The sequence below is a fragment of the Nelumbo nucifera genome, chromosome 3 (assembly GCF_055504915.1).
Source record: "Nelumbo nucifera cultivar China Antique chromosome 3, China Antique-T2T, whole genome shotgun sequence".
Lineage (NCBI taxonomy): Eukaryota > Viridiplantae > Streptophyta > Magnoliopsida > Proteales > Nelumbonaceae > Nelumbo > Nelumbo nucifera.
Genome location: NC_142651.1, coordinates 110,498,282 through 110,514,039, shown reverse-complemented (window position 1 = coordinate 110,514,039; position 15,758 = coordinate 110,498,282). Strand labels below are relative to the sequence as shown.

The window sequence follows — 15,758 nt, the reverse complement described above, 5'->3', positions numbered from 1 at the left end:
TTCCTCTCGGATGGGTATAGGTGAAAGACGGTGGGGTGGGAGGTCAATGCCATGACCCACTAATTTGTTAGTCAATTTGCCTTTTTCTTTTAAAAGTTCAAGTACGTCTTTTACTGGAAATAAGAACGAGATCGGCTTTAATGCTTACACCGTTCACATAACCGGTTGGCTGTCTGTTTTGGTTCTGTTGGAACTGAAGCAGTTTCATCATTTGACTTGATTAATTTAAAAGAAATAGCAAGAACGCTATTATCAATCAATTATTGTAATTGTGATTGTGCATCCTTATTTCTTTCTTTGTTTAAGCATAACCTTTTAATCTTAGAATTGATTGACCTTAAGCCTATCATGAAGAACAGGACTAGTTTTAAAACTTTTGATGGTTTTATATATAATTTAGTTGACCTTAAGTTTGTGAAAATGTTCTTTTCTTCATAATGTCTTATTTTATTAAAAAAAACAAGGTTGTGGCTAACACATCATCGTGCCATAACTATTCATTCTTGATTCTTACTCGGGTGGACAGTGAAGGAGGTTGTCCTTGATACAGTCACTTCCGGTTTGTCTCCTTTTTCATTCCACGAAACACACGTAATCCAAGTCATTGACTTGCACCATCCAAATATACTGGTATATTCATTTTGGATAGGGACGTGGGACCGATCCAACAATATATATACAAGTTTACAACTTGTTCGATACAACATAATCGTGGTTCAGGGTTTGATGAAGAAATTGAAAATAGATTAAGATCAACACATTACCAAGTATTCAAACGAAATAATACTTGTGGTTCCATAGGATATATTTCAGCAGTTTCAAGTAGCTAGAAACTCCCTTCTTAAGTTGCTCATAGAATCAAATTTTTACCTGACACGATTTCATCACGTACCCAGATCAGACGGAGAAAAGAAAACCTTTACTAATCCAATCTTTTGTTTCTTGGGTTCTTGTTTCGCAGAAACTTCTCATTCTTTAAAACTACTGTGGATCTTGGATTGCTGTATAAAAGCCATTGATACATGAATGGGTTCAAGTAATTCTGTGCCTCTCACAGACAGAATACTATTACTGATCATGCATTCTGCCCAGGAAACACCTCTCAGAGTTGCTAAAAGTGTTACCCGGACTGCTTACAGTTTGATGAGAATACCTGAATCTGATTTCATATGAACACATATACAAGAAAGATTTCTAGCGTATACCTTATTCTTCTGTTTTCATATGAATCTCTCTCTAGCTAAAATCAGTAAACCTTATCCTTCCAATAATCCAATCCAAAGTCTAAGAAATAAGAGCATATTAATAGAGTTGAAGCTATTTTAAAATCAACCCAACTTAAACCCATTTTCACTTGGGCATGACACCAAAATTTTGCACCATATGAATTACCAGTTGGGTTAGCCAATTGTTTTTTTTTTTAAGTTTTCCACACTTGATAAATAGCGTCATGCTACCTTTGAGCAGCCAGTTCAAACGTGGGAGATGGGTTATCATTCTCCAGTCTGGAGATGTTGATGGGAATGAACCCAAGTTCCTATTCTGATCAACTAAAAAATAAAGTAAATTCTTACAAAAAAGAGTAAATAAATAAGAGGAATAAACAAAGGAATAAGTAACGTCAACTGTTCAGCTAGAAATGAGCAAGAAGATATATACACTTTCATACCATATGGTCCATACTCAAATGTACTTGCACAAACCATAAAATAGCCCGGACCTTGATATTTACCTGGGAATCCAAATCCAAGCTGTTAGTGCCGTTGGAGTCATGACGCTAATGGCCAAAGGGCAAACTAATGGAGAACTACAGTACAGCCAATTACAGCAGTGGCTCCATCTCCATGTAGTCCAACGAGTCACCATTTGATCGTTCACCAATCAGAACTCTCTCTCTCTCTTATATGCATATGTGCAATGTATGCAGCCGAAAACATATGAACCAAGGAAGGTAAAAAAGAGGTTTCACCCCCTATGCAACAACACAAGAGAAACCAAACAAGGATACACAAAATTGATCATCTACAAAATATTTGGTACCTGAGAAGCCAATCTCTGCTGCAGTTCCTTGACCGTTGAGTAGAGTTCAGCCTTTTGTTCCTTGTAGCTCTGCAGCAAGTACTCCTTTCCTTCGATGACTTCCTTTAACTCTACCACTTCCTTCTTCAGCATCTCAATCCTCTCTCCATCTCCTCCACTTCCTTTGTCCAACACCTCCACATCACTCACCCCGACAATAAACCCATTTATATGCCCGTTCTGTCGTGTTGCCCAGTTATTGACTGCCATGGGCTTCTCACAGGGACTAGTGTCTACCACACAATGATCTGCTATGGCTTTCCTCAGCCGCTGGATCTCCTGCTCTGATTCAAACAGGTCTCTGTTTGCAGAATCAAGCTGTGATTGCAAATGGGTAGAACGAGTCAGCTGGACACTGAGTGAATTCTGCAAAGATGTAATCTGATCTTGCATTTCAAGGATCATCTCATCCCTTCTCTTCAGCTGCTGCCTTAGCTTCCGTATCACTTCCTGCTTGGTGAAGATGTCAGAACCAGATTCTGATAAACAGGGAGAATCTGAACTATTTGAGTGATGGAATGGCTTTGGAGGCAGCTCAAGGCAATCGGGAGAAGAGGCCCACATGACACCATTTTCTTTGTTAGACTCCAAAACTGGAACTGTGACCAAAGGCAGTGCTGGGTTAGTTTCCTGGAGTATCGAGCCAGATGGTGAGCATTTAACCCCCACCATGCCATCAGAAAACCCTGCAGCTACACCCTTAAAAAGATTAATAATAATGATAATGATGACAATGACGATTGAAAAAGAAAAAGAAAAACTATGCAACTCAGATTGATAATCCCCTAGATATCTCTAAAAACTATAGAAGAATGGTAGGTGTATTCCTCGATGTTAAATTATTCATAAACCTGTATACATAAGCTGTTTCTTTCTGAAAATAGTAACAGTATTGTATTGAAAATCAAAAAGTGGACATGAAGAGGATGTTTCTGACAGGAATCTTTCACATACAAATTTAAAAAATCCCTCCCTGCCTCTGATTTAGCTAGTCCATCAATTGAGTTCATACCTCTTGAAATCCATTCAACACATGTACCAGACCTTGTCCTGTCCTTTTATTCCATCTAATGGTGTTTACTGATCTCCTTCAATAGATGAAAAGGTAAGACCCTGTTGTTTTGCAATCATAAGCCAGTCAAGAGAGATGAAACTTCTGCTTTAATCCCAATGGACCCACAAAAATCCCAACAGATACAACCATCTGCTCAGTAAAAAATACCTGCTATACCTGGATTCTCCCTTGAGCTTCTGTCAAACTAAAGTCTGAAGTTGCTCAAAGGAATCTTAGGCTGTGTTTGGTACATAGGTTAACAAGTCCTTTTCTCCTTTTCATCATTAAAAAAGCAGAGAAGTTCACTAGTAACCATTTGGTGAGGGCTGATATATTGGCCATTCTCAGCTCCTTATTCTTCCAACTTATCTGGATCAATGTTTTAAGTAAGGTTTTTTACAACTTTGCTGCACTGCAAATTTCAATTACATCATTTTAATTAGGGTTTTCTGTCTTATTGACAATTCTCATTATAATGTAACATTCCCTATGATGGACATGGATGAAACGGAACAAGAGATTTGTTGAATCTCAAAAGACTTCCATCACTCAGTCATTACTATTCAATTTCTCTGAGAAATCAGAAATATCTGATTCTTTTTTTTAAAATAGAAATATCTGATTCCTTGTAATGCTCAAGTTCTCATTTGTGTTGTCATACCAAGAAGGGATGACTGTTGAGAAAAAACAATTGATGAAGACGACAGTTCAGATTGGTCTATTCAAATTAACTCAAGTGGTATTCAAGAAGAACTGAATATGTATGTAGGGCTTTGTGTTGGTGGAGGGCACTATTGACTAAAAAAGAACTTTCTTTTTATTGCAGACTTAAACAAATGCTTAATGCTTTTTATATACAATAAGGAGCATTGATAAATGGATATTACCAAATGCCTTTTCCAACTTTTTCAGTTGGGCTTTTTCAATTGTGATCTTTCTAAAAAGTCCAATAAGCATAAGCTATTGAATCCGAATGCCAAATGCAACCTTGGACTATTCTAACGGAAGAAAAACCATCACGAAACTTTGATCAACATTATACAAGCAAGAGCGGCATCTTGTATTCTCACTGTAGAAGACTTGGATGATCTTTCAATAGGTGGGCAACTTTCAAGTGGGTTAAAAGATCAGCAAACTCAAGCACCAGATACCTTAGCAAAGCAAGGGGTGTCAAGGGAACATTTATTTTGGGCTAGTTTGCAGTCATAAGAAAAAGGGGTGGCTCTGGATGGGAGCTACCTACTGCTATTTAATATCTTAAAGTTCTAATTAATACAAATTGCCAAAAAAAACAATCTTTCAATAGGTGATGTTATAAGAGCATGGCCTGAGATTTTGATAACCTCTACTAGAATATATAACCATACACAGAGTCAATCCCCTACATAAGGAGTAATAAAATTAAACTTTGATGGTTGTTCCTTGGGAAATCCAGGAAGCCGAGGAGTTGCTGGTGCTTTATTTCTTCATAAATTGAACTCCAACATCTGCCCATCAAATATTAGTGCAGTGAAATGCTTGATGACCACCTTAATAAAACTTCCACAATCCGGCCACAAATAGCATTTAACAAGTAGATAGGATCTAGATTTTCTTACAAGTAGAAAAGAAATTGTTAGGAATCATATTTAATATTTCTTTTGACAGATAAAATTGCATTAAATATTTTATTATTGTTGGCCAAAAGTTTTGCTGAGGAAAAACATATAAATTCTTTGGTAGGTTTATGAGAATCAAAGAAATGTCACACCTGAATGGAAATTGCAACCACCACCTTCATCTTGTGCAAAGGAATATAAATTTGAGTGCGATGTGCAAGTCCCTGACTTCCTCTTGTTGGCAGACTTCGCAGTTCCTGAATAGGAGAAACACTTTAAAAACTATGATACAAGCTTTATTTATTTATTTTCAATCAGTATAGGGTACAAGCTTTATAATATAAAATATCACCAAGTTGTATATCACAAGACCTTTCAGCCCATTGCTAGCATTGTCCAGCTGCCTTGTATCAAGAACTTGCTTGAGCTTGTACCCAAACTGAAATGATAATGTGCTCAATAATGCGCCTCCTGCAATAAGGACCCAATTTGGCCCTTCATGACAAAATTTTGACTTTTGAGCTCTAGAAATCCCATCTGCTCTCGGTTTCATTTTATGTGTTTGTAGAGTGTCGAAGTGTAGTGCTTTAAAGCATTCAAATATTGCCTACATGAACAATGCACATAAATTTAATTGCTATCTGTAAAATAATATAATGAGGTCGAAGAAAAATAAAAACACTATTGAATTACTTTTTTTTTTTGAAATTGATGATGTGTTCACATGGTCACAACACTTAATTGCAATCCACTAATAAAACACAGACAAGCTATTAATCAAACAAAAACCAAATTATCCAGTGAGTGCATCCTGCTGTTGCTACCCCAAATGACACACTAACGACCTGCTAACATATGAAAAAATAGAAATTGCCTCTAGGGTATAATGCCTTATTATGACAATTTGGAAATATCAATGTAGCCTAACATGTTCATGATTAGTTCAAATGATGATCACACTTTCATCCAACCCTCCAATAAAACACAAACATGCTATCAATCAAATGAAAAGAAAACCAAATCACCCAGTGAGTGCATGCTTGGGTGATTTGGTTTCGATGAGTTCACATGATCACAACACTTTCTTGCAACCTTACAATAGAACACAGAAATGCTAATATCAAATCATCCAATGAGCGAATGCCTTTTTCCTACCCCAAATGAATCAAAAACAGCCTGCTTACATATGAAAAAAATAGAGACTACCTTTAAGATCTACCCCAACATGAACTAACAGTTATCATATGAAAAAATAGAGATTATTTCTAGGGTCCACTACATTTTTTTATCAGTCTAGGGTCCATTACATTACTAGGAATATCAAGAAATATGGAGGTAGGCTAACATGTGGAGTGATAAGTTCACATAATTTACATGTGGAGAGATAAGTTCACATATTTTTCAAGAAAAATTTAACCAGTATTCATTAAAGGAAGAACAGGTACATGAGAAGATGTACAAAGCAGGGGAAGAACCTCAACAGATTACAAAGGAGGAAGCTTATCGCTTTTAACCAGTATTCATTAAAGGAAGAACAGGTACATGAGAAGATGTACAAAGCAGGGGAAGAACCCCAACAGATTACAAAGGAGGAAGCTTGTCGCTATACAAATGATCCAAATACACGCCACATTTGGCTAAGCCATCTGCTGTATGATTGTGTTCCCTAGGAATCCAAACTAATTTTACATTTAAACAGTCCAAAGTGTCCCTAGCGGCCTAGCCTCTGCCAAGTAGTGGCTCAATCTCCAAGGTTCACACATATAACACAATCTTATGCCCTCCGAAAAAATATGGACATACTTAATCAAAGGATAAACCAAATCACCCAGTAAATGCATGTCTGAGTGAGTTTGTTTGTTTTGATGAGTTCACATAGTCGCAACGATTTCTTACAGCCATCCAATAAAACACAGACATGTTGCTATCAATCAAATGAAAAGCTAAATAACCCAGTAAAAGCATGTTTACTATTGTCAAACCAAATGATACAAAAACAACCCATTGTCATATGAAAAAATAGAGACTAGCTCAAGGATAATACTACCTATGGCATTCAGATAATACCAAGGTAGGTTAATATGTAGAGTTATGATTTCACATCATCACAACACTTCCTTGTGACTCGCTAATCAAACACAAGCATGCTATCAATCAAATGAAAAACCAAACCACCCATTAAACACATGTCAGCTGCTGCTACCCCAAATGATACAAGAAAAACTTGCTATCATATGAAAGAAGAGACTACCTGTCATAGTTGTCAAGAAAACGCCTAGGCAATATGGCATTCATGGAGGATTACCTCGGTTAATCACTAAGATATTTTTTATAATGTTTTAAAACAAACATTATTGAACTATTATTTGGTTTGACTCATGCTAATACTACAAATAACTCTTGTTGAGGTTTCTTTGATTTCATTTAATAAAACGTTAAATTTCCAAAGACCTTTCTGAGAGCTTAATAGTGTGCAGACAACCTTTCTAAAGCTTTTTATACATCCTTCTTTTAAGATATTTTAAGATACAACCTTTCTAAAGCTTTTGTATAAAATTATTCAATTTTAGTGAAAATACTAGTTTCTTTTTATTATTTTTCTTATTTGTTAGGGTTCAATCAACATGTGTAGTATCTTGAACCTTCAAAGACTTCAAAACATGAACTGATAAGCACGAAAGAACTCAATATTTTGCCCAATCAAAACATATTGGTTAATTTCGTCTTCTTTCCCTTTCATCCTTTCTTTTATTTTCTTCCTTTTCTAGGAAAGAAATAGAGGCTTAGCCCCTCTATTTTCTAAAATTTCTTTTCTTTCTTCCATATTTATTCATGCAAACGATGATTTTCTATGTTTAAATGAAATTTATGCATTTCTATGAAGATTATAAACAATTAATAGTGAAAAATGGTTGTTGCTTGCTATGAAACCTAAGGAATTACCCTAGGATTTAAGGTTTTTATTCAAAAAAAAAACCCATCACGTGGGCGACTAGGTGACAATTAATAGTGAAAGATAGGTTTTATTCAAAGAAAAAAATCACCTATCTTCACCTTGACTCCCTGATTAGGGCCATTGCTTTACTTTGACAATCAATAAATACAAAGATAACATGTGGAGAAATGACTTCACATGGTCACAACACTTTCCTTTGAACCTATAATAAAATATGACATTTTTTTATCAATTCTAATAAACTATGACATACTATCAACCAAATTACCCCATCAGTGCTTGCCTGGGAGATTTAGTTTCAATGTGTTCACATGGCCACAACAATTACTTGCAATCCTCTGATAAAACACAAACATGCTATTAGTCAAATGAAAAACCAAATAATCCAGTGAGTACATCCCATTGTTGCTACCCCTAATGGCGCACTAAAAACCTGCTAATATATAAAAAAATAGAGATTGCCTCTAGGATCCAATACCTTATTATGACAATTTAGAAATACCATGGTAGCCTAACATGTTGAGTGATTAGTTCAAATGATCATGACATTTTCATGTCAACTTTCAAGAAGACCATAGATAAAATTTAACAAGAGAAAAGAAAAAAGTAATGAGACAAGAAAGCATGTATTTTGGGGACATTTGTAAGCAACATACTGAAATTTGCGATAGGTAGCAAACCTAGTCTATAATAGGTTTTGAAGCACCATATATAAACACTAATTTTTCTATCATAATCAATAAAATTCTTACTCTTATCAATCAAAAAGGAAAAAATAAATAAATAAGTAATGGGTTCTCCCAATTTAGGCTAACCTTGAAGAATACAAAGCAATGCACTGCACAAACTGAAAATGCTTCATATATCTCCAGTTATTCCCTATCTCCAACCTGCAAAATATTACCAACAAAAAAATGAGCAAAAATGGTACCACTATGTAGCACAACAAAATAAATCCACTAGTAATAACGAATATACCCCAGTGGTGCAAAAAAAGAGTAATAGGTGAACAAAGAAATAAACAATTAAGAAAACCTTGGAGCAATTTATGAAATGCAGTCATTAGTCGTCAGTACCACAAAAGAAAATACAAAACAAAAAAGAACAAAAACTTAGAACCATCCTTAAGAAAGAAAAAAAGAGAGAAAGAAAGAAAACATAGAACATGGGAAGAAAGAATAGGTCAATAAAAGGTCTTATTAAAGGATATTTGGGTAGGAGACTCACCGTTAAAGGACTTGTTCCCTTCGCTTTTTTCTATTTCTTTGTACAAAAAAGATGTGGTCTCAAAATTTGTTTCACCTTTGGGAACACCCTTAGATCCTACTTGGGATTTTGGGTTTCGTAGAGGACTTAGGGATGCTGAAATTGAGTCTCTTTCTATTTTGCTTGGTTGTCTTAATCAGGTTTGTTTGGATCCCTCCAAGCCAGATAAGAGAGTTTGGACTCCTAGACCCATTGGAACCTTCTCTTGTGCTTCTTTCTTCAAGTCCATCTCTCAACTTTCTTCTCACCAACCCTTTCCGTCTAAAGAAATTTGGTGCAGGCCAGTCCCCCCAAAAATTATGGCTTTTTGTTGGGAAGTATTCCATGGGAAAGTAAACACTTTAAACAACCTACAAAAGAGAAGACCTTTTCTCTGTATTTCTCCGAATTGGTGTATCCTCTGTAGAGCTCACGGTGAGGATTGTTACCATCTACTAGTATCTTGTCCCTTTTCTGCAGACCTTTGGGCTTGGCTACTTTCGTTGTTTGGGGGTAGTTGGAGTCTACCAGCAGAAGTTCACATGCTCTTCAACCATTCTACCTTTTATTGGCCTACAAAAATAGGGAGAATTATGTGGAGATGTGCTCGTGCTACTTTGACTTGGACTCTTTGGGAAGAAAGGAATCTCAGAATTTTTCAAGACAAGGAAAGGAATAGCCAAGATTTGAAAAACTGTGTGTTAAACAGGGCAATACATTGGTTGAAGACCTTGGAAATCTTCCATCAATTCTCCTTTAATGACCTTTGGAGAAATTGGTCAGCAGTAGCAAGGTGCTCATCTTTAAAGAACAAATCAATTACAAGCTGGTCTCCTCCACCCGAAGGCTCAATAAAGTTGAACTTTGATGGAAGCAGCATAGGTAATCCAGGATTATCCGGAGTGGGGGGTGCTTTGAGAAATGAGAAGGGAGAGATTTTGTTGCTCTACTCAGGTCCCTTGGGAATTGGGAACTCCATCAGGGCAGAACTTTTAGCTGTTGTACATGGGGTGCAATTTGCAAACCAGCTGGGGGTACAACACCTAATAATCAAAGGGGATTCCAAAGTGGTGGTGGGTTGGTTAAAAAATTTTGAAGAGGCTATGTGGCGATACAAGAATGAAATGAAGAAATTTAGTTGGTTGGCAAGGAATATGTTGGTCACTGTACAGTGGGTGGGGAGATCAGCAAATACTTTGTCAGATGTGTTAGCTAAGAAAGGGGTAAATAGGGAAGAATTATTTTGGGCTCAGTTGTGATTATTGTTTTTCTTTCCTAGTTTACTTGTAAGATTCAAGAGGGGGCTGCAGCTTGTGCCTCTCGTTGGGATGATGTATGAACTCACTCTAAAGTTGCTTCTGAATCAATAAACTTATTATTATTCATCAAAATAATAAAAGGTCTTATTAAAAATAACAGAAAAGAAAGAGGATTGTTGCCATAACCCAAATAGGCATTCTCCGTGGATGTTTACCTCTCGAGCACAAGGAGGCATAAGTCTCCTTAAGAAGAAGAAGTTTTTTTATGAAAGATGTTGTGCACTAAGAAGAATGAGAATGCATAGCACTAGCTAAAAGAGGCAAGCAAGTGAGCAAAGCAAGAGAGTTGGAGCAAAAACAAGATCCCCTAACACAAGAAACTAAATTGGGCTGCATCAAAAAGTTGTTGGGTGGAGGGGGATCTTAGTGGGGCCTGAGGGCAAAAACCCTAGCCTAGGTCCCTTCCCTTCACTTTCTTTCTATTTTTCTATATAAAGCATGCATGAGGCATATGAGGTGTACCAGAGGTATATGCTTCACGCATAAGGCGTTTGAGATGTACACCTCATGCACCCAAGGTGTTTGAGATATACATATTTCATGAGGAATGTGGTAATTATTAGTTAAACATTACTACTTATTACTATGAAACCTAGGGAACCACCCTAGGATTTATATTTTTTATTTAAAAAAAAAAAAACTCATTGCCTAGGCAACAAGGCACTCTCCTATTGCCTAGCTTCACTTTGGTGCCTTGAAAACTATGCACAAAAACCACCTTGGGGGGTGCAACTAGTGTTATTAAAGCATCAACTAGTGAATAACTAGTCAGTTGAGGGCCAGACTAACTGCATAATTGATTAGTCGGTCAATACTAATGATGAAGTCACCTAGGACAACTAAGCATTTTATCTAGGTTAACTAGTCAATTAACGAATAGTCAACCTAGTCGTTACTATGAAACCTAGGGAACTACCCTATGATTTATATTTTTTATTAAAAAAAAACTCATTGCCTAGGCAACAAGGCACTCTCCTATCACCTAGCTTCACTTTGGTGCCTTGAAAACTATGCCCAAAAACCACCTTAGGTGATGCAGGATCAACTGTTCTAATACCAACCAGTGTTATTAAAGCATCAACTAGTCAGTTGAGGGCCAGACTAACTGCATCACTGATTAGTCGGTCAATACTAATGATGAAGTCACCTAGGACAACTAAGCATTATCTAGGTTACCTAGTCAACCACAAAATCATTTTAAAGCTTAATTTGTTTTTCTTTTATTATATAATTCTTCAAAATGATATAAAATATTTTTTTTTCATTTTGTTATATTCTAGTTGTTGCCTTAAATATTTGTGATCAAACATGATTGAATGATGGTATATCAAATAGAAAATTGCATAAAATAAAAGGTAGTGAAGTTCAGTGTTGTGTTGGTATGAAGTTGCCACAAACAAATGGCACATCAGATAGTTGAGGTCACACTCCTTCTTTGGAGGGGAAAACAAAAAAGACTATGATTCATTATCCTAGCCTATCCAACCTAACTCTATTTTTGTTTGCAAAACAAAGACTATAAGCTAAATGTTTGATATCATTCTTTTCTTGCAGAATTGTAGTACACAAGTTATTTATGAGACTTCATCAATATCTTAAATTTAGAAAATATCTTTTTTTAACAACTAGTTGGTGCTTAGGCACTAACCAGTAATCATGTCATTGTCAACTAGAGAGGCCAAAATACTAATCATCACTTCACCACATTGATGACACTGATACCAAATGATGCAGGAGAAATTTCTGTTGTACCAAATTGATGCAGGTTGAACCTGCAAATAAAAAAAAATAAAAAATAAAAACTAAGAATAATAAAAATAAAAAAGAGGATAAAAATACCCAGGAATCAGTGCCTAACAGCTTCTTGAAGGAATCAGCACTGTCAAGAAAATTTGAATCACTTCAACAGTAGTAGAAAACTCAAATTCTACTATTGTATATCAAAAAGAGAGGGCCTTACATATATTTATAGGCAAAAGGGGACAGTGGGTGATGCAGGAACCTGCATGTCAAACTTTCAGTATTTATAATTTATGGGTGGTAAGAAACTATGAATATCATCTAAACTTTCAGTGGTTATTTTCTAATTACTTGATTTATTACTAACCTCCCTAGTGTTAGATTAGGACTTGCTTTTCTTAGTTGCATTAGAAGTTGGTTTCCTAATTATAGTAGGAGTTAGTTCCTAATTGGATTAAGAGTTATATTAGCAAGTCAAAATTATTCTAGTATGTCAGAACCAACTAGGATTTGTCTTAAGTCAAAGTCCTTGCCCTTGGACAACTAGGATTTGACCTATTTCTAGTTAGTTTATTATAGTATTCCTTCCATAGGTGGTTTTGAAGCAAAGAAGCAAGGCAAAAGGGTTGTCCTACTCTCTTTTCGATACTTAACTTTTCTGCTTCTATTGTTGAGGTGATTCTAATTTTCTGGATGGTGTTGATTTCTTAATCCCTAATACTAATAGTTTCTTCAAAGAAGTACGGACAGGCCCCGCCCGTGAATTGGCATCAATTCCGAGCTGGCACCTACCCCAACAGTACTTTGTGCCTATAAATTCTGACCCTGGGCTGAACCGTCTTTCTCCCTAGTTCCTTTAGGTGCCAAGTCCTAGGGAAGCCTGGGTGCTGATTTATGGGTTATTCTTATCTTATTTGTCTTAAATTGTAGGTAAATCCTACATCAATTTGGTATTAAAGCAGTTTTTCCTATACTAATGAGTAGAGTTAATTTTAGGTTGATTGCTTCCCAAATTACTAGGAAAATCCTAAAAAGAAAAGAAAAAAAGTGGTAGAAAAATGGAGAGAGAGAGAGAGAAGGGGGGTAAGGTAGCTCTATCCTTGTAGGCTTCTAACAGCTGCCATCGAAACACTTGAATCAATACCGTAAGGCTTTAAACTACATGTTTAATCCATAAGAACAATAATAATGCAAGGGAATTCTAAAGCTCCCATTCAATGGAAATATTGCATGCGGAAAGTAAAGAATCTAGGTTCATTTTAATTAGCCATGGTTGAGACTTTCCTCCAAGTAGGTACATTAAAAAAAAATGAAAAACCAGTTAACCAAGTTGATTTAGACCTTCGGGGCTAAAACTCAAAAACTCAATAATAAAAAAAAATAGGAAACTTAAAAAAAAAATAATATCAAATTTAACCAAACAAAATGATTTGTATGTTGAAAAAGAAGGAGAGCAGGGTAACACGATTAAAAAAAAATATAGAGAGAGGAGCCCCTGTTTACAACACTGATTGGAACGATTCAAAAGAGTCGAAGCCCCCTTTTTTTGAACTGGTGGGTCATGACTCTACCACAGGACACGCACAGCTTGACATGGAAGAAGAAGAAGGAGGGGGAGGAGGAGGCACATGTCTCATTACCAATCGAACAATACAGATTTTCAGAGAAAAAAAAAAAAACAGATTTATCATTGAAAAAGGCTTACCTCACCCTAAAATGAGAGAAACCACAGAGGAGAGCGGCCTTGTGCCGGAGCTAATGGAAGGACTGGAGGTGGCGTTGTGTGCGACTGTACGTCTCGCTTCTCCCTTTCTTGCTGGGGTTCGCAAGGCGCTGAACACTCGCCAGTCGCTTTAGCCCGTAAACGATAGGCAACGTCGGAATTTTCAAAAATGGTAGGGATAAACTTGGAAAAAATGCTTATATAAAATATAGAACACATTTTTAAGTGCCCCACCACACAATTTCACAAATTAATTTAAACATAACTGAGGTTTTCAAATAGACTTAAATATATTTTGTGGGGCTGCCCTTAATTGGACTTAAACATGCCGTTTATTATTAAAAATATAAAATGCTACATATTAATACATAAAAATTTTTAAAATCCTATTTCACCTTCCTGTGTTTCTTTTAATAGATGTTTATGAATAATCAATTTATTTTATATGAAAAAATGGGACCCAAATCAAAGTAACGTCTTGAAATCCTTTATGTTGGGGTTATAGAAAGATATTCAATATAAGAGAGCATTTGTTGGATGAAAGAAAATGGGAGAAAATACAAGACATAGGAATAGGATTCTTATGAAAGAAAAACTATTTTAGAGCGAAAAAGAAAAAAAAAAAAAAAAAAGGAGAAATAGTAGAGAATGCAATTTGGATGGGCCAACCCAAGACCAAATCAATTCAGCCCATTTTTTACATGGGCTGGGCTTGGGACAAAACCCTAGGCTTCAGGCTTGGTCTTAGTCCTTAGTGGTTTGAGCTCGAACCCAACATACCCTAATTCCAATTACATACATTCACACATATGTAGATCCATATATGCATATACAAGCATGCATGAATGCATAAGTTTATGTAATATTTCAGTGCATTCGACCTAATAAGCCTGACTAAGCCCAATTGACCAACCCAAGTATGTCAAATTTCATCCAGGTTGGATTTGAGCTATACAAATTAAGTTTGACCTCAAACTCAATCCGAGCTTGGGCCTTAAACAAACTCTTAGGCTCCGTTTGGTTTGTGGGTGGGGATGAGAAAAAGTTCTCTTATTTGTTTTGAGGGAAATAGAGGGATGGGATGAGAAAAAGGTGGAATGCAAGATTTCAAAAATGTGGAATCGGGGTCACACCAAAACAGTGCAACCCTGGTAGAAAAACTCAAGAAACCATTGTTCATTACCTTCCAATGACGAAGACGAATGACAACGAACAGTGTGACTCGATCTATTCTCCACTGTTTTCTTCACTAGATACTGGCAATGAACCATTGTCCATTGCCTTCCTCGTTCGAACAGAGGAGGCGGCGGTGGCAAGAGAACCAGGCAATGGGAAGGAACAACGAACCAAGCAGCGGTGATCTAAAGAGCGGCAGTGGCAAGAGAACTAGGCAGCAGCGATCTGCTACCCTGCTACCATCGAGATGCTACGTCTTGGTTTGCGAATGAGGACCCATAGAATAAGGAGCATTCTGATCATTTACCAACGGAAACCACGCTGGAATACCCCTAGCCTTCATCGGTCTCTGATGGCCCAATCCCCATGGATAGCGATGTTTCCATCGACTGGCCCTTCTTTGACATATTCCCAGTGGGATCCAAAGATACCGTGTTGGATTTTGGAGTTTTTTCTGGGTTTGACGATTATTTGACCGACTATTTTCCCTCGTCTGGATTCCTTGGATGAAGGAACGACGAACCAGATAGCGGCGATCTGAAGAGGCGGTGGTGGCAAGAGAACCAAGCAGCGTCGATTTGCTACCCTGCTACCTTCCCTGTTCTCTGTCTCTCCCTCCATCTTCCTCTTCTCTCTTCTCCCTCACCTTCTTCTTCTTCTTTCGGCGAAGAACCAAGTCGTGACGTGTTTTTCCTATTATTTTCCCATATATAAAACCAAACACTAGAAAGTCCAATTTTTACACTTTTCCATCCCATCCCACCTAAATCTTCCCACAAACCAAACAGAGCCTTAAGGTTGGGTTTGGGTTGACTTTAAACCCAGTCCAATTGAAATCGGATTTGGTCCTCACAAGATTGTGCTCACA

At 36.7% G+C, this 15,758-nt stretch overlaps 1 protein-coding gene across 9 annotated transcripts; it reads right to left on the bottom strand.

Moving 5' to 3' along the window:
* Nucleotides 1-1,506: 1,506 nt before the first annotated feature.
* Nucleotides 1,507-13,855, bottom strand: LOC104607162 (uncharacterized). 9 transcript variants are annotated; one of them, XM_088901786.1, is made up of 8 exons: nt 13,697-13,839; nt 12,212-12,253; nt 12,091-12,130; nt 12,004-12,023; nt 8,503-8,577; nt 5,104-5,338; nt 4,884-4,988; nt 1,507-2,771 (listed from the first exon to the last, which is right to left on the bottom strand). In XM_088901786.1, the coding sequence occupies exons 6-8, from the start codon at nt 5,282-5,284 to the stop codon at nt 2,023-2,025; spliced, it is 1,035 nt and encodes a 344-aa protein (XP_088757912.1). In that variant the 5' UTR covers nt 5,285-5,338; nt 8,503-8,577; nt 12,004-12,023; nt 12,091-12,130; nt 12,212-12,253; nt 13,697-13,839; the 3' UTR covers nt 1,507-2,022. The 9 variants fall into 9 exon arrangements, with proteins under 9 accessions (XP_088757912.1, XP_088757913.1, XP_010271020.1 ...); XM_088901787.1 differs by lacking the exons at nt 12,091-12,130; nt 12,212-12,253 and having other exon boundaries at nt 1,507-1,899; nt 2,041-2,771; nt 11,900-12,023; nt 13,697-13,834; XM_010272718.3 differs by lacking the exons at nt 12,004-12,023; nt 12,091-12,130; nt 12,212-12,253 and having other exon boundaries at nt 1,507-1,899; nt 2,041-2,771; nt 13,697-13,853.
* Between the last annotated feature and the right edge of the window lie 1,903 nt (nt 13,856-15,758).

Excerpts from the sequence above, each read along its gene's own strand:
- LOC104607162 (XM_010272717.3), bottom strand. The coding sequence starts at position 5,284 with ATGAAACCGAGAGCAGATGGGATTTCTAGAGCTCAAAAGTCAAAATTT. Across the intron at positions 4,989-5,103 it reads TGCTAGCAATGGGCTGAAAG|GAACTGCGAAGTCTGCCAAC; the intron begins GTCTTGTGATAT and ends TCTCCTATTCAG. Across the intron at positions 2,772-4,883 it reads TGGTTGCAATTTCCATTCAG|CTGCAGGGTTTTCTGATGGC; the intron begins GTGTGACATTTC and ends TTAAGGGTGTAG.